The sequence below is a fragment of the Halichoeres trimaculatus genome, unplaced genomic scaffold (assembly GCF_033239565.1).
Source record: "Halichoeres trimaculatus isolate MK-OKI-2021-1 unplaced genomic scaffold, fHalTri1.1 fHalTri1_scaffold_14, whole genome shotgun sequence".
Lineage (NCBI taxonomy): Eukaryota > Metazoa > Chordata > Actinopteri > Labriformes > Labridae > Halichoeres > Halichoeres trimaculatus.
Genome location: NW_027437192.1, coordinates 8,316,847 through 8,335,914, shown reverse-complemented (window position 1 = coordinate 8,335,914; position 19,068 = coordinate 8,316,847). Strand labels below are relative to the sequence as shown.

Here is a 19,068-nt window from a genome sequence, read left to right as displayed (position 1 = left end):
CAGGAACTGGCACGAGCTCATCTGATTGTGTGATGAAATGTTTCATTTTTAGGGGCAATAGTCGCTAAATTAACGCAAAAACATGTGTAGTAAATGCTCATAGTGGTTTGAAGATAATGTTTAAACAAATGGCGTTTTAATTTCAGTTCTACAACATTAGAAATGCTTCAGCCACCTGTGCTTTTAAGCTAGCAGCTACACACAACGGTTTTCTACCTGTCGCTTAGCAACCACGTTGTTTGGCTCCAGGTCAACATACGTAAAAGCTAAAACGATATTTTATTTTGACCGGTACCAAATTTGTGGACGGAGATAACTGTATGTTTAAAGCTGAATCTACACTATTATTTCATTATTTTTCCTTTATCGATTAAATGACTTCATTATTGCGTTGTAACGTAAAAACGTTGTTTAACTACGCACACGTTTCTATCCGGCCTTTGTTCCCCATTCATGAAGCGACGTCAGTATCATGGAGATGTGTCAACGTAAACTGTAAACCCCCCTCCTCCACTGAACAGGCGACTGGCCCTTTAAGGGTTATGTAGCCGGGCTAGCCGATGTAGGACGAGCCGACCGTGCGTCTGCCTGCCTGCGCTCCCGCTGCCATCCTCATCATGGCCTCCGCACAGCCGCCACCGACGCCACCGAGGATGAACCGACCAGCCAGCGGCCCTTCCCTTCCCGCAGCGGAGACGGACGTCAAGCCGAAACAGAGGCACCGGTAGAGGCGAGCCGCGCCGGGGAGAGCCGCCTCACATCCCATGCCACCCCGGTCTCCTCCATGCCTTCGTCTAAAGCCAAGTACAGCTATTCGATAAAGAGGGGTGCGAACCCGGGCGGCGGCGGGGGCAGCAGCGGCGGCAGAAACATGACAACGAACAGGGATTATTCTGTTAATCTGTCGGTGCAGCAAGTGCTGAGCCTTTGGGTGCAAGGCACGACGCTGCAGCACTTCACAGGTATGCGGAATGAATGCTGTTTTCATGTACACACACACACACACACACACACACACACACACACACACACACACACACACACACACACACACACACACACAAGTCATCATCACCATCAGCTGTGGTGCCTGTAACGGTCGCTGCTGGCGTTTTTTGCGCGTCCATTTTAAAGCGGACTACATGTGTGATATTTCATCTCACATGCTTAGTGAGCAGAAAGGGCAGAGCTGGTCCCACAGAAAGGGGGTAGCACCTCAGCCGTCCCACTCCCACTCCCAGCTGGTGAATTCAAGCTTGTGGAAAAAATGCCACTCCTCTATCCACGCCTCAGGAGTCAGTGTATGGTTTAGAAATAATCACAACATGCGGCTAATTAATCTTTCTGCTGCGTGAATGCGCCTTGACTGTGTAGTAAATCAAGTATCCCTGCCTCCTCCTTCTCCTCCTCCCCTCCTCCTTTTGTCTTGCAGTCCAGTTATGAAGGGGCAATTAGAGGCAGCATCCTTAACTCTGGGCAGGATGTGTGTCTGGGACAGTCTAGACTCCAGTAATAGTGAGGATGAGTAAAATCAATGCTATTATTATTGTTGTTTTGAATGGGAGGGGCAGGCTTTGTCGGCTTTCCTGTGTGGATCTTGAAACTTCATGCACAAAAAATGGATGAATGTTGGATTTCATCGTCCCTTTTCTGTTATTTTATGAGGATGTGATTGACAGGTGCTGTGCTGGATGTTCTTTCACAGGTAGATGTGATTGTACACCTTTTTTTTCTGAGGATATCTGTAGAAGAGCTTCTTGGAAGGGAGGTTAACGCGCTCAGTCTTGTCCACATGAAATAAAAGAAGATGAGTGGTGTGTGGGCATTTTATCTTTTCCTCCCCAGGCGGGCCAAACTTCCTCAGCAAGAAGTTGACGCTACAAAATTTCTGGCCACCATACCACTGTTTATCATTTTCCTCTTGTGTATGTATGAAAACCAGAGTTTGTTTGGGGGGAGTGAGTGAACAATGTGACCACTCTGTGATATAAACACAAGATTATAGACATTCTGAAAATCCTCCCTGCAGAGCCGGGTCACGGCCGAGCTGGCGCAGATCCATCCTATGAAGCGCAGCTGACATCCTGAGTTGGGAAACACATCATGCAAGAACATAAAAAGAGGTAGTTAATGATGCTGACTCAGCAGGAAGCTGCAGCGCTTGTGGAAGTTTGCGGAAGCAGAGCTGCAGCAGTGAGCAGAGAGATGTGAGAAGCTGATGCACAGACTTTAATGTGAAGGGTGCATGAAAGAAAAAAAAAGCCTTGTGACCCCATCGCCCACAAACCACGTAAAACAACCTCTCAGGACGTAAATAAGGTCAGAGGAAGAGTGTGAGTCGTGAAGAACAAGACCAGTGCTCCTCAGAAACAGATGTAAACTTTAAGAGACCTCAGCCCCCTGCCCTTTCTTTCTGAGGCTCTGGGGAGTAGCCTTAACAAATGGATTTCCTGTTTATAGTTTTTATGCTCGCAGCAGTTTCACTTCAGCAAACCATATAAAGAACTTACCTCTCATTATGAAAATGAGTGTGCAAAAGGAAACAGTGGAACTAAAGTCTTAAAAAATGACTTTTCACCTACAGAAGATTTGAGCATAGATAAGCTTGACGTTAGTGCACCCAAACCATGACAGAAACATTAAAATGTCCATAAAAGAACTGATTTAGATCTTACTGCGCTTCAAAGTAAAATACATGAACTGTTGTTTTAATTGTTAATACTGTTTGTTGTTTCTGTTATGTACACTGGGTACAAAATAAATTTACAAGTTTTTACTGGGTAGTGTTGTCTTGTCAAACACTGCTGCTTCGCACTCACTGGAAAGGATGATCGCGTTTGTTCTTCTATTTGTTAATTGCAGCCATCATATATCATTTGATCTGCCGCTTCCACTTTGTAGCCAAGGTGGTGACCACTGAGGAAGAAAATGTCCAGAGTTCTGGACTCATCATTTTGACTGTTTGAGTGTGAAAGCGACTCAAAGTTTTTCTGTTCCGTCCATGTGAACGCACCTTTACCCTCAAAATAGGAAGTGCAAAAGTACGTGATTTGAGACACAACTATGGTCTCATTAACTTCGTTACCTTTCAATGGTCTGGTCTGTTAGTTTGTTAAATGCATCTCTGGTCCGGTCTAGTCCGTTAGGTGTTGACTGAGTATGTCAACTGGCACCAGCTCCTTGTTCCATCTAGCATGTTGCAGGACTGCCAGACAGCTGGAGTCGCAAGACCAAGGAGTTCCCACGCTTCCCACTCATTTAATGAGCCTCTCCTCGTTCATGTTGGCACGTAAAACCTCAAACCTGTTGACTCCCGGCTGTGCTCATTAAGTCCATCTATTGTTGTAGTCAAGCTAAACACGATCTGGTTTTAGCATGATTTGTTTTATTTTGAAAGTCACTGGTTGTTTTTAGGTGGTTTCCATGCATGGCTTCCTGTCCTGCCCCATCTGCCTTACAGCGAAATGACACTTCACATTTTTGGCATCAGGCAAACATAGGACTGTTGTGTATCTGCTGCAACCTGCTGGAGCAGGGAAGCAGCCAGACTACAACATAGTTAACACATTTACCCTGTCCTTGAATGGAATTCTGTCTGATCTGATGACTGAGCGGAGCCGGACCAGAGACGCATCTGACATATTTTGGCCTTTCCTTAGTTGACCTGTTATGATATCAGATTAATCAACATTTTATTCATTTTCACATCAATAATCTCAGCTAAAAATCTTCACTGAACAAAATTTTTGTTTGAACTAAATGGCTCCAGTTTCTAGAAAAGGTATTCTTTGTTGGGAATAATTTTTACCATCACTTCAAAATTCAACCCTTTTGGGGTACAAGGACTTTTGTGGCATACCAGGATGCTTCACCAGCTGCAAGTATTTTAAATTACAGTTTTTCTCTGTGATTCATAATACTGTGTGGCTTGAAGTACATTACCCTTGGACGGTGGCATGTCTTTTCGTGGGTGCTACATAGCGCTTATTTTTCTGTTTTTGCCAAATCAAAGCTATTCTTACCTAAAGTAACAAAGCTGCTGTACATAGAATTTAAAGCCTCCCAGTAAATTGGATAAATGTATGGTGATGCAGTGATGCAAAGGTTCTTTACAAAAAAAAAAAAAGATGTATCTTCATGTATCTTTTATAAATGTAGTTCCTCTTAAAGCAGCTAGTATCGTATAGCCCTTTGTTTCGTTTCACTGTTTTAACAATTAAGCCTCATTTTTCCTGGCGTAAACAATCTTTTTTTTTTTCAATTTTATTTATTAAACATTTTTCAACAAATAGGACAAACAAAGTAACAATCAGACAGAAGACATATATACAAAGAACATAATGTCTGGTGTAAACAATCTTAAAAGTTTTTTTTACTTCTGATCTATCCAGCACCAAACAATGAAAGGACATAGTTCGAGGGTAATTTTTAGGAAAAGTAGAGCATTTCCCAAAAAAAAGGATGATATGTGTTCCAGGAAGTGGTAGAGACCAAAACCAGAGCCAGGAATAGAACAGATTATAATCTTCATTGACGCAAACTCAGCTGCAGAAAAGATAACGTGTCTGTATCTGCTGAATGTGTAAACAGGAAGATGAGTGTTAGCTCATTTGCTCCTTACAGTATGTTAGCCTAGCTTAAACCTAAACACCTATAACAGTGAGCTCACGTTAACTGAAGTCTTTAAGAGGGTATTCAACTGGATTAAATCTTTTATTGATACTGCAAACCTCAAACATCCCAGCTCTCTGTGCGCAGTGTAAGTCACTTCAGCTCCAGCTGTATTACTACCAGCCGGCCGTATCCCTCCTCCCTGTGTCACCCTATACTGGAACGAATCCATCATTCTTCCTGCTGATGGATGAACTCGACGCCCCTGCAGAGCTCCCACTGTGTCCGCCTGCAGTCATGCCACTTCCTCTCGTTCATGTTGCGCAGCGGCCTGTGCGTTCAGGCAAAAAGAAAAAAAAAACTCTGACCTCTTATTGAGCAACTAAAAATTATGATCCTCTGATATATTTTGTTTTATGCCCCAGGGTTGACGGGTGAGCTTTAAGCTGCTGTGCTGACAAAGACCTGGATCGGTAGTTGGGGATTAGTAGAAGTTAATGCTGTGCTCTGACTCTGTTTTGGCTGCTTGTATCTCTGAACATGACACAGCACTTGAGACGTGCACGTCTCTCAGCTCAGAGGTGTGTTTCTGAGCTGTGACCACCTGCGCTGCTGTCCTCTAAAATTACTTACATCTGAAAAACAACCTGCCAGGAGTCATTTCCATTCTGAGTAAATAACCAGCCGTGAATTCTCATGAAAACATTTCGGCCAAAACAACTCCTGCCTCATGTGGTTTTTAAAATCTTTTAAAAATGACATAAACAGACCCAGCTAACGGAGGCATTGAGCGTCAGAAACAACCCTCTGGCAGATGACTGTGACCATTTATCCACACGGACAGATTTTACTGACATTTGGCTCTCAGTGGGCATCTGCGTCTGACCCCGCCCATCAGGGTTTGCTCAGCAGTGGTTGAAGCAGATCATTTACCTTAGAGTAAAAACCATACTTCAGTGTTTTCAAACTGCTGTGCAGGATTAAGTTACACAAAATAAACGTAATAACTTATTGGTTAAAGTGCTCAATCTGCAGAATAATGTAATCTGTGCCTGATATATTGTTGCTGTAGACTAATAGGCTGTGTTGAAGCCAGGCAAGTTGACGGTAGGTCTGACTCTTAAAATAATCTTTTGGACTTTAATCTAAATCATGATTAGATTATTCCACTGGCCATTAATCCACTCTTTTTGTTCCAGTTTGGGTCTGCAGAGCTGAAGTCAATCTAGGCTTTCTCTGAGACAGCGACAGGGTCCACCTGACCTCAAGAGCCGACTAAAACCTCATTTTTGATATTTTTCATTTGTTCCTTTTCATGACGTAATACGATGTTATTTGTCGTGCAAACCCCTAAATACATATGTGGCTGATATGATAAATTTGCACTTTGTCTTGAATTCATTATTGGTTGAGACAGTGTTTTTTTCTACCTCTACAGTTTTGTAAACCCCTACCTTGAACTAACCTTCCAGCTGTAGCAGTCAGACAAATGGAGCTCAGTACAAACCTCAACTTCCCAACTAAAGTGCTTTAGAAGTATGTAAACTCTGAGTCTACTTAGAGATATATCTCTGCCACCAGTTTCACCACCTGTGAAACACGTCCTCCGGTGGCCTGACATGCTCCTATGTTGAGTGTTGCGTTAATCCGTCCAGGCTTAAGTTGAGCGACAGATGCCCGGTCTGTGTGACCGAGACCTGATGAGGGGTCCTGGTAGAGTCAGGAGGGAAGTCTGGGTGGATATATTTAACAAACCGGCCTATACCTTAAAGCAGTAGTCCCCAAACTATGGCCCAGGGGCTAGATACGGCCCGCCTCCACATTTTGCCCGGCCCCCTGAACAATACCAGAGGCGCATTATGAATTTTTTTTTTTTCAGATTGAGATTTACCCATGCAAAGAACGTAACTTTCTAATCCACCTTTCTGCAGTTTGTGCCCTATCTGAAACCCCTTCCTTAAAAAAAAAAATCCTGTTATACAGCCATACTGTTAGTGACATGTATTGTGCTGGTAGGTGTTGTATCACTTAGTTAGGTTTCTTTGCCTGCTTGCTTTCTGGTTTTCACAGTGAAGTTAATGAGAGAGAGCTGCAAACAGTGGTGTCTACAAGAAAGTTAATATTTCATGGTCTTTTTTTCTGTGAAAAACCTGAGAAGGGTTATTTAGTTATTATTTATTACATAAATAGTGTTATATATTTCATTAATAGTGTTATAATTTATTTTCTGTTTTTTTTTTTACTGTCAAGATCCCAGAAAGGGTTATTAATATTTGGTTATGTGTGGCTTTCTGGGAAACAGTAAATATTTACGTTTGGACACCTCTGCGATCGTCACCCATTTTTTACAAACTGACCCTGGACCCCCGTCAGAGAAGGGAAAAGTTGTTTGGCCCTGATGGGGAAAAAGTTTGGGGACTCTTGCCTTAAAGTAAGAAGAAGTTGTAGTGGATATCATTGCTTATACCTGCATTACATGTGTAGAAGTTATTCAGATTAACAGTTAAATCATGTTTATCACAGAAAGAGCGGAGGGATGTCTGGCAAACCAGAAACAGGGTTCAGTTACTACAGTTGCACTTTAACACACTTAAGTTGAAATAGTGGTAAAATAGAATGTAAAATCAAATCTTGGGTGTCAACCTGGACCTTTTGAAAGCTGTCGATGGTGACAGTATGGTTAGTAATAATTTGATGCCACCACGTCTTTGTAAGAGACATCATGCTAGATTTCCAAAACTCTGTCTGGTTCCTAGTTTGTCCTTAGCTCTTCTATCTTCTGTACCACAGATTTGATGTTGTCTTGAATGGGAGAAGGTAGACAAAATTAAAGAATCCCATGCATCTAAAATATCCAGAGTTCTGGCGAGGTTGCTGTGCAACTGCAACAGAGTGACTCTCTCTAAACACATGTGCAGAGAGGGTAAAACATCGAAAAGTAAATACCAGAGAAAAAAATAAACTTCTGTGTTGGATCTACAGGGGTTTGACACTGAAAAAAAGAACAGTTACTCCAACATGGAAATTCTCGTGTTTGATTCGAAGCTGTCAGTCCCGTCTGAATAATACTCTTAATTAGCCTTTTTAGTTGTTGTGTTGTGTGTTTTGTACTTCTCTACTTTCTCTGCCAAGGTTTGTTGGCCTGTTAGCTGTATTTCAGATACTATTGGCTCCATTTTCATTTACAATGGTGGACGGATGAATAAGGCTGCAAGAGGGAACTCATTCAGCCGAAGCTTTGCTAGAGGCTTGCTGTCTTTGAATCCCCATTAATTAGGTGTTTGGATTCAGGAAAGTTCAACTGTCCTGTTTCACCCTGTTTTCATTCTGTTAACCTGTGAAGACATCAGTGAAGATGGCGGACCTTGATTGATTTCTGAGTCAAAGGCCAGAGGACAGAGATGGAGACTTGGAGGCAGTGTCTTTTCCTCTTCCTCTTTATCCCTGTCTGGTTCCCGTAGCTCTGCCCTCCTGTGAGACGGATGCAGATGGTTGTATAGAGACAGCAGCGGGTGATCTAACAGTGACATGCCCCATCACACAGGACAAAGAGCTGTTGTGTTGCAGTGCTGTCACGTCTCTCTCCAGCCGGCTTGACAGCTGATTACCCGATCAATAGGTAGATGGAGGTGCTCAGCCGGCTGTGGAGCAACCAGAGTAGATAGATATGTTTAAGAGCTCCCTCTGGGCTGAGAAAGCTCTGTTTTCAGATGTTTACACCACGCAACATTGTCACACTTCCTGTTTACGTTTTATCATTCAAACAAAACAGGCTTCGTCTTTTTTACCCAACATTCCTCTGCTTTCGGATCGGTGGTTCCCATCCATGCTGGACGCCCCCCTTTCCTTCAGTCGATCTCTTTTCTTCCAGAATAATCCCAGGGCCAGCTGGCTCCTCTTTGCTCCCACGGTGCCAGTTGTTCAATGCTCGGCCTCTCACTGCTGAAGTGCGATTAGGCCAGAGTTTGTTTTTTAATGTGAAGCTGGAGAGGAAGACAGGTTCTATGTGTAATGCTTAATTAAAAGAAAACCATTGTTGTCTGATAAATTATCCTTATATGACTAAATGATTAATGTTGAAATGAAAAATGGATAACAGAGTGGATATCAGCCTGATAAGAGAGAGGTTAACCCTGTGGCATGAACAAATGGTACTTAATACAGATCAATATTATGGTGTCCCTGAAGTGCAAAACATAACAGACAACAAAACAACAACAGGAAAAAAAAACAATAAATCAACAAAATAGAAAACGCAACATCAGAAATGAATATGCACAAAATAGATAAAAAAACGTAACATGCATTATTTTTTTGTGTCAAATTTATTTTTTTCTGTTGTTTTTGTTCTCTTTTAACTTTGTTTTTATTTTCAGGTGTTTTTTTTTGCACTTCTAAAGCCTTTTTTTCATTCTGTGTAAGAATTTTTGTTCGTGTTCTCTTCTTTTTGTTCCCCTTTTTGTTTTGTTTTTTGCATTCTCTTTGCCTTGTGTTAGTTTTTTGTTAATTTTCTTTTTTTTTTTTTTTTTTTTTCATCTTTAATTTTCTTTTGCGATTTCTTTTTTATTGTTGCATTTCCTTTTTTTGTTCTTGTTTGAATTCTTTTTCATCTTTAATTTTTTCTTGCGTAATCTTTTTTATTGTTGAATTTCCTTTTTTGTTTTGTGTTCTCATGTATGTTTTTTGTTTGTTTCATCTTCCCTCTTTTTATTTTGCATTTTTGTTTTTATTGTTGTTGCATTTTCCAATTTGTTTTTTGTATTTTCTTTGTTGTTACTCCGTTCTCTGTTTTTGCTTTTTTTCTTTTTATTTTAATGTTGTTTGTTTGTTGTGTTTTTGCTTTTTTTTTTACACAGCCTAACACTGCAGAACACTGACCACTTATCATCTGGTATCAAGAGACATTTGAGGGACAGGTGAGGTTTGATTTCATAAGTCTGTAATGATGGCACCTGAATGTTTGTCGCCACCTAGTGACTGTTTTTTCCCCTCACAGAAATCCCTTAAAAGAAATAGTTAGCATTCACATGTCACTTTCACAGTTCATAAATTGGTGCTTTAAAGTCTGGGTCTCCATTGGGGTCAGATGATCAAATCTTCTATTTACTGCTTAATGTCTCACCCGCAGCAGCTTGTCTAGAATCTCATCCAGACCAGTTTTATACAGCTCAACCTCAGGTCCATTACCGCGCTCGGCTGCGTCCTTCATGAGCCTTGACTGAGAAAGTGGGGGCTGTAGATTGAAATCCTCGCTCGCTGAGGATCTGTGGCTGCGATGTGCTTTCTCTCTTACAAGCTGTGGTATGTGTTAATCTGTGAAATGCATCAGGGAATCAGCTGGAGGTCTACGAACAGGATAGCATTTCCTCTGAGAGAAGAAATAACTAAAGCAACGTGGCAGGACGGCGTATCTTTACCTTCACAGGGAGGAGGAATATTCAGGAACGCTGTTTATTTTCCTCCTGTTTCCATTTTGTCTGTCACTATCTGATGGAGCCTCCTGCCTGTGTTTAATGTCTCCCTCTCAGAGATGTGGTACTGGGTGTTCCTGTGGTGTCTCTTCTCCTCGCTCTTCGTCCACGGGGCGGTGGGGCTGCTCATGTTGGTCATGCTGCAGCGCCACAAGTGGGGCCGCCTCATCACCCTGGTGCTGGTCAGCGTGGGTTTCCTGGCCTCGCTGTCCGGAGGCGTCATCACCAGTAAGTGAACTCACTTCTCTTCTTTTTTTTTTTTCTTACGTCCTTTAATAGACTGACCTCAAGAAGAAGAGGGAGGTGACAGAGAGAGAGGGCGGGGGTGTGATGGTTCCTGTCACACAGAGAGGAACAGCAGCTTACACAGAGTCCAACATTTTCCTTCTTTACCTTCATTTTTTTCTTCTTTGTGTAGCAACTATGTCTGGCTATAAGATTTCAAATCATCTTCACTGTTTCTCTGACTCGATTCACACAGAAAGTCTGACAAAACAACACAAAAATCACAGAAAACACTTTTATATATCATGTCTGTCACAACATGAACTGAGGCAGAATATCCACTGGTGCAACTGCTACAGCCCCTGAGGCTCATAGCTTGTGTTAATTGAATTAATCTTTGTTTATTCATGCTTAATGCACAACTCAAACACACAACAATACAAACTGAAGCTGAAAGAAGTCTTCAGCTACAAAAACTATGATGACAAAGAAATAGAGATAAAGATCAAATTCAGGAAGTTTTCCCCTCTGTGGAATCAATGTTAGCATAATTTTTAGATCAATTACATTACAAAGCAACTAAAAATCTTTGTAAATCCAAGTTGCAAAATCAAGCACACACGTATCTTTGAAATAAGAGAACAAACAACATTTCAAACACTTAGAGATTAAAAAAAAAGGCTAATAAAAAAATCATAGACCTACTAGTGTGATCAAACCAGTCAAACAAAAAAACGTGGAGTTGATTTTACTCGACACGATGCTTCAGTTTTATATTTATAATTTACCCAAATGCATCTAAACACATGCACAAAAACAAAAAAATATTTTCTCCTTTGACAACAACTCAACTTACAGAACGTTGCCTAACGTCTCCCTCACCAACCAATCACAATTGAGAAAATGAGAATAGAATATTATTTATTGATCCGCCTTTGGGAAAATGTTGCTGTTACAACATCAGCAGGAAATCAAAGTGCAAAATGCAGTAATAGAAAAAGAAAAAGTCACAAAAATAAGAATTTTAGAATTTATAAATTTACACAATCACAAACAAATTATGCAAGATTAAACAATGAAAGGGGCATGACTTCTGATATATGAACAATAAGTGCAGAAGAAACGCTGGCCAGATTTGTTTTTTTTAGGGTAAATGTCCAGCTTTATATCTCATTCCTCCCCATTGTATGTTACTTTTTCTTTTCAAAAGTAAATTCACGTCACATTATGACATTAAAGGTGCAGTTTGTGGAAGTTAGCAGCATTTATCAGAGCAGAATTGGTGGAAATTGAGTATAATAAAGCTTTTTATTTTTAAATAAGTGGGGCACCCCCTTTTGGACATCATAAACTGATATGTTATCTACAGTAGTCCTGAATGGACAAAAAAGAGTGAGATGCGTTTTTATTGCCTGACTGATCCCTGGTCCAGAAATTTAACTTAGAAACAGGTGGGGAGGACGAGAGTGGTTGTTATTGGGAGCAAAATAATTCATATCGATACAATTTTAGCTCTGATTAGTATCAGCCTTGAGATGCTTTGCTAGTAGCTCATAACCCCCTTTTTAAAAAGTGTTTTGGAAAACTTAACAACCAAAGATGATCCGATCGGTTCATCCAGATATTGTTGCTGTGATGCTGACCAAACTTTTCATATGGTGGAAATCAAGGTTCAGCGTTTGATAGACATGCACCGATCGATCGGTCAGCTGATCGATGGGTGCCGATTTCCTTAATTTTGGGGGGGATGGTGATCGGCCCATCCATTCATATGAAACTGATCTTAAGCTGCGTTTCCACCAAGCAGTCCGATTCGGTTCAGTACTGTTTGGCACGATCTGGTACAGTTAAGCCTGACCCCATTTGCGTTTCCTCAGCAAAACTGTGCCCTCTTGTGGCAGGCAGTGTGTAAGTCGGATGCCAAAAGCCGCAGCTGTTAAACAATAGCATGACGCTGTAGCAGCGCGACACAGTGGACCCAGCTAATAAGTCCAAAGAAGAAGAAAAACGCGACACAGTAAACAAAGAGCAACGATGGAAGACATGCAGCGTTTCGTCCTCTCTGTGATTGACATGTAGCTCTTTGATACAAAGTGCAATCAAGCTTTGTTTCAGAGAAGACTTTGTGCCACCAGGAGAAATGCAGCCGCTGTTGTGGGATAAGTGATGATTCGTTCGACCAATCAAAGGTCTGCAGTGTTGTAGCTCCACCTTCCGAGAGCGGATCGTTCAGTCTGGCACCCATACGAAAGGGTCCCAAAGAGTGGGACAGCTTGCCTCAGTGATTTGGGGATTTGTCCCGGGATAAGTCAGAGAAAACGCCACAACATGCGCGCCATGCAGAGACGAACTGAACCGGTCTGCTTTGTGGAAACGCGGCTTTATATTCCTTCGGGAAGGTCTGACAGCCAGCCATTGAGACCTTAAACTCAGGACACTTTATTGGTTGTTTAAGTTAAAAAGATTTTTTTGTTTCACAGAAGTATTGTTCAATGATTTTCAATAAAATAAGACTGGAATATTGAAGGTATATGCTGACAGTTATAAAAAACAAAAAATAAAAAATCAGTATCGGCCCAAATCGTTGTCAGCAAATCAGGCTTTTTAAAGATTGGTGAACCCCTAGTATTTAACCCAGCAATCCTAAAATCCAGATTTGACTTGGCAGCTTAAAAAAACTCCTCAGGCTGGAGAGTACTACATGGTACTAAGAAAAAACTACCGTCAAATTAGCCTGAAACACATAAAGAATCACTGTTTTGTCCCAGTTTTACATCCAGCCTTTACCCTTCATTTTCTCAGTCTGTTCACCTTTACCATTGCTTTTACTTTACCTGAGTAGATTTCACAGTTTCTTTCTTTCTTTACCTCTGCGTAAATCACAGACTGAACAGACCTTTATCAATCTCAGAGTGAGGCTGAGATACTTCACGGCTCACTGAGTGAATCACTCCACATCTGAGATGCAGGCCGGGCTCAAACAGAGAGACAGTTTACAATTAATATGTGACAATCAGAGGGACGGACTGTCAACTGCGAGCGCACAACCCTGCTCATATCATGCATTTGTACAGGAGTGTGACATCTGGATTTCTGCTCCTTCATCCCTCGTTTATCCTGTTTTTGTTTCTACTCTAAAATGCTTTATCATAGTTTGCTGTATTCACTTCGTAGTTGAAACGAAGCTAAATTTGTTCAGAATACTCGACTCTGGGCTGGAGGCTCCTCTGATGGATGGAGCAGGAGGAGGAGGAGGATGAGTTTGTCCTCCGTGTGAGCGGACAGTCTGCAGTAACGGTGACAGGCTGTGACAGACAGCTGTGTTTGTGCGCCTGCCCATCTGTTTACTCTCTTTGTGTATTAACGCTGCTGATGTGTGCTTTTCCCCCTCAGGCGCGGCGGTGGCGGGGGTGTACCGCGTGGCAGGGAAGGACATGGCACCGCTGGAGGCGCTGGTGTTCGGTGTGGGACAGACCACCCTCTCCGTCATCATCTCCTTCTCCAGAATCCTCGCCACACTGTGAAGGAGAAATCAGACGCTGAGATGAGAGAGCGGAGGAATCGAGCCAGTCAGAGACTTTTTGATGCTCAGAAACGGCCGAGTTTGAGGAAGGAGAGGAGGCAGAAATCGCTCTCTGGACCTTTGGATGCAGGAGAGAAAAAGAGAGCGCCACCCAGTGTTTCTGCTACAATCACACTGCAGTTCAGAGGAAACTCTGTGTTGTCAGAGAGGGCGCCGTGAACTTGAAAGCCATGTTTCGTGTGTTCACTTCACTTCTTCGTGCCAACAGCCTTCTCTGGACACCCAGACGCCTTTGTGGCCACTGACTCTTGAAGGCTTTCTGTTGCACTTGTTGGGTTGGGAAAAAAAAAAACAGCAAAGTGACGATCTGTTTTGTTGATCAGCATGAGAACAGAAGTACAGCGGTGAGGAGCGTTTGAGAAGTGGCGATCAAACAGTGTTCATCAGCAAAAACACCATTTTCTTCAGTGTTAAACATCAGCCTCACCAGTGTTCGAGTACAGATCATAGCGATCATTCCTAAATGGGTTCGAAGCTGCGACACTCGACCCACGAGTGAGATGCAGCTTTAAATTTTGCACTTTGTAAACGACGGAGAAGCTCTTTGCCTAAGAGGTGTGAAATCACAGAGGAGAAAACCAGCATCAGCGCTACGTTTGGTTTGTCGTGATAAAATATTGATTCTTTGAGTGCCAACGAGAGCAGGAAGAATATTTAAGAAAATCTACTGATTCATTTACTCTTTTAGAGGAGCTGAGGGGACGCCGCTTTTATGTCTGCACTATGAATCTAAAGCTAGACTGGAGCTAGTTAGCTTAGCATGACCACTGGAAACAGAGACGGCTAGCCTAGCATGATCAAAAAACAACAAATCCAAAGCACAGATCTGAAGAAGAAAAAGATATTTGCTGCTTCACTTGGGGGCTTGTGCCTCCGCGATGGGAAAAGCAGTTTTTTTTTCAGTTTATTGAATCAGTAGAATCAGTTCAGTGAAGTGATGCATTCAAGTTCTGTAGTTCTCCACAGCTTTGCCTGTGAAACAGAATTCAATAAGCTGAAAAACGGCCTAACGTTTACCTCTGCTTGCAATGGAGAACAGCCAGTGGTGAAAAATAAGCCATTGAGCTGAATTTAGTGGGATAAAGCTACAGTTTGCAAACTGAAAGCTGCTCAAACAATCATTTCCATGACTGGTCTGTTTACTACGTTTAGTACACAAATCGCTCACTGACTGTCTGACTGAGAGAAAGAGCGACTCAGAGGCAGAGCTCTCATTAATGAACCACTGACTGTTAGTACATATCCCTGACATGAAAAGGAGAGATGGGAGAAAGCAGAGTGCAATTGTAGTTGAGAAACGAATGACTCTTTTTAGTAAGTGATTCAGTTTAGTTCATTCAGCCAGATGATTCATTAATTTTAAATGAATCGTTCACTTTGAACAAATCGTTTAGGAACAACACATCACTGTAGTACCTGATTGTTTCCCCGCCTTGAGCAAAGTGTTTGTTCTGAATCAAAGTCTAAAAGGGAAAGGCTCCAATTACTAAAGCTGTGTTTCCACCAAGCAGACCGGTTCGGTTCAATGCGGTTTGGGACAGTTTGGTACAGTTGAGCCTGATCCCGTTTGCCCTCAAACGGTAGGCGGCTTGTAAGTCGGATGCCGGAAGCCGCAGCTGTTTAACAATAGCATGACGCCGTAGCAGCTTACCCCGCGATTAAATCCAACAAAGAAGAAAAACGCGACACAGTAAACAAAGAGCACGGATGAAAAACATCCAGCATTTCGTCCTCTCTGTGATTGGCATGTGGCTTTCTGTTACAAAGTGCAATCAAGCTTTGTTTCAGAGAAGTCTGTGAGCTGCCGGGAGAAATGCAGCCTCTGTCGCACGGTAAATGACGATCCTTTTGACCAATCAACGATCTGCAGTGTGTTGCTCCACCTTCCGAGAGCGGATCGGTTCAGTCTGGCACCCATTCAGAAGGATCTCAAAAAAGTAGGCTGGCTCGTCTCGGTTTTTAGGGATCCATCCTGGGATAAGTCAGTCGAAACGCCGCAAAATTTGCGCCGTACCAAGACGAACCGAACCGGTCTGCTTGGTGGAATCGCGGCTTAAGTGACTGGATAAGAAGTTAAGATAACGTACAAGTGAACAGACTTGTTTTAAGCCGGGGAATACACCAGATCCGTCTCTGCTCCCTGGCATTGCTCTCTCATTCATCAACTTACACTAGCTGTGTCTTTAGTCCAGCACAAAGCAGAACCTCCAGACAGCTGGAGCCACAAAACTGAGGAGTTTGTAGGCTTCCCACTGCAATAATGACTCTCTCCTAGTTCATGTTGGGCTGTAGACCTCAAAACCTATAGACACATGGTTTAGCTCTGCTTATTTGTTGGTGTATAAAAAATCAAAATAATCTGGTGTTGATGCAGCTTGTTTTATTTTGAAAGTCACCGGATGTTTCAATGCGGTGTCGGTGCACGACTTCCTGTTTTGCTCAATCTGCTGCGTGAGAATTGATGCATCCTGAGTATCTTATCCAGAGGGTCCTGACCCGCCTGATCTATAATAGCCATTACCCAACAAAAGGGAGCTGGGTTGAAACATCAACTTAAATTTCAACCTATAAGACTCGAGGTCTTGACAGTTTTGGGGACGGCTCCTGTGGGTTTTGGCCGCTACTTTTAAATTGCCTAGTTTCAAATCTCTCGAGGTAAAATTTGTGACTCTTTGATAAAACCTTGCTAGCTGTCCATTGTCCAGTTTTTGTGCTAAACTAAACTGAGCCAAGTGAAGCTTCCTGCCCTCTGATTCCTGACACTGCTTTGATTTTTTTGTTTTGTTTTTTATACATATATCTTCTTGTTTTGCAGTAATAGCTGAGTCTCCTTTTCCAGCTTTATGTTTACAGATCAGACATAAAAGTGGCGTCAGTCTTCTCCTCTAACTCTTTGTGAGAAATCCATCACACCTTTTTCCTAAAATGGTGAACTATTCCTTTAAGTAAGAAAAAGAAGGTTCCAGGACGAGCAGACTTGAATCAGGATCAGGGTTCTGTATTTCAGGGTTGAAGAACGATATGAGGGTATGAAAAAGTGTTTTGCTGCTTGAGCGTCAGAGTCTGTGCGTCCTGGTGCAGATCGTTGGTTGTGATGGATCCCAGCCTTCCTTTGCCGGTTTAGTATTACTAACGTCATCTACACTGATACAACATAAATCTCCAGACAGACGGATGAGTTTTGCTGCTCCGACGGCCATTTTTCTATGGCTCCCTCTTTTCTTTTTGATTTATTTACTAACCCATGTTCCTTAAGTTGCTTCTTGCACTGAGATTAATCTGCCTTGTTTTAGCACCACGTGCGATCAAACTATTCTGGTGTGACCAAGCCCAGCATTCAAAAACCTGAAGAGATAAAGTGTTAAGAATGTGCTTGAATCTACTGAAGAAAAGTACGACACACTGGTTTTATTTCAGTTTAACGCTCATTACTCGGCTCTGTGCGCTCTCCTGTGCGCAGCTCTAATGCAGGGTAAGAGGAGTTAGGATGTAATGCCAAAGTAATGCTCCGTTTCTAGCTTTATTTAATCATCTTTGTCTCATTTTATTGCCATGGTTTATTCCTTTTACTCTGAGACATTTGCACATTAAGTATCAAACGCCCCCAATCGCCCTTAAAAACATGAACTGGATGGGAATGAAATCTGATATTGAGTGTGTGTGATGTGTGGTTTTGTAGCTCTAAAGGTAACTGCTGTGTATTTATGAGAGTTATGTAATTGACACAACTCACCTTCAGTACCAGCTCCGCACACATGAGGGCAGTGTTGCACAGGGATTAAGTGGAGGACTGAGTGTTTGGGAGGTGGTTGAGGGTTTGAAAACAGAGTGTGTACAGAGTGTTTTGATACAAACATTTAACAAATAATGTTTTTAGACTAAATTAACTCCTTGAATTAATAATCAGATTGAAGCCCTCTGTTTTTTAGCCGCTCTGCTCATCATCCGTTTTACCTGTTTGAATGTTTAAGCTCAATTTCAGGGACCAAATGTGAGCTGCTGCTGATGACTCACCTGCTGTCATAGCAATGAAATCTCTGTGAAGCTGATTCTGCATGTTCTTACATGTGTGCGTGTGTGTGCGCTTCATAGGAGACGCTTTGTGTGAATGTTGCTGTATTATAGTTGGATATTAATTTATTTTTCTTTAAAGGGGTCGCTCTTGTTTCTTTTTTGGACCCTGAAGCGTCAGAAAGGTTGAAGGTGAAGCTGGAAGCAGCACACTGAGCGATGTCTTACATAATGTGATGGAAACATTTTGATTTGAAGTGTTAGAAACTACTTTCCTGGACTGAAGATGTTAGATTAGTGCACTTACTGTACATGCAGAGCTGTATATAAAGAAGAAGAGTGTGTGCATCGTGACAAACGTGGTACAAACAGCTGATACGAACAAACCATCAGAGTGTTTTTGTTTTCACACCCAGTGCCATGATCGCTCATAGTGAATATTGTTTTTCTGCTCCAGGCTCCGTGATTCAGTGTCTGATGACAGTGTGTGTGTACTGCAATATTAAAGGAGACACCCAGCAACTAATAATCCTCTGTAGACTCTAAGAAAACACACACACTCACCGTCACACTGCAGCTCAATAATCCTTCTCTTTCAGAGGCTCATAACTAAAGCTGCGCCCTCAGTCCGCCGTCGTCCAAAACGCCACATCCTCTCCCCAACCCCTCACCCCCCGGACACATACTATGTACCTGCTGCGGCTGTGTGAGCGGTGCAGCTCAGAAAACGTGTGAATGGACGATAACGGACAATCCAACAAGAGACAATGTTGTACAAAAACCCAAAGTGGCACTTGTAGATAATGTACATTAAGTTCTTTTTTAATTTTGTACCAGCCAAACCGCTGATATTTATAACTATTGCCTATTTATGTACAAACTGTCTGTACATACTCAACAGTTGGTTGAAATAAAAATCTTTTGCAGTATAAACACTCAGGAGTGCTGAATCCTTTTAACGTTGTCTTTTTTTTGTCTCTGCTCTCTTCACCTTCTCCTCTTTACATTAAATTTATCACAGTGAAAGAGCGAGGAAAAACTTAAGCCGAGGACAGAAAATGTTTCCAAATCAGTTGAACCTTTGTACGAAAAGTCAAGGCCAGAGAAGACGACTTTCAGCAAAGTAATCGGACGTCTCTTTCTTTGACTTTGAAAGGAGCTGCAGTT

General features: G+C 42.1%; 1 protein-coding gene across 1 annotated transcript; it reads left to right on the top strand.

The window, feature by feature from the left end:
* The first annotated feature begins 337 nt into the window (after window positions 1–337).
* Window positions 338–18,810, top strand: tmem170b (transmembrane protein 170B). Its single transcript, XM_074687635.1, has 3 exons — window positions 338–962; window positions 10,140–10,310; window positions 13,701–18,810. The coding sequence occupies exons 1-3, from the start codon at window positions 785–787 to the stop codon at window positions 13,829–13,831; spliced, it is 480 nt and encodes a 159-aa protein (XP_074543736.1). The 5' UTR covers window positions 338–784; the 3' UTR covers window positions 13,832–18,810.
* The last annotated feature ends 258 nt before the right edge of the window (window positions 18,811–19,068 follow it).

Coding starts and splice junctions, on each gene's coding strand:
- tmem170b (XM_074687635.1), top strand. CDS start 785: ATGCCTTCGTCTAAAGCCAAGTACAGCTATTCGATAAAGAGGGGTGCG. Junction 963..10,139: donor GACGCTGCAGCACTTCACAG/GTATGCGGAATG, acceptor TCTCCCTCTCAG/AGATGTGGTACTGGGTGTTC. Junction 10,311..13,700: donor GTCCGGAGGCGTCATCACCA/GTAAGTGAACTC, acceptor TTTCCCCCTCAG/GCGCGGCGGTGGCGGGGGTG.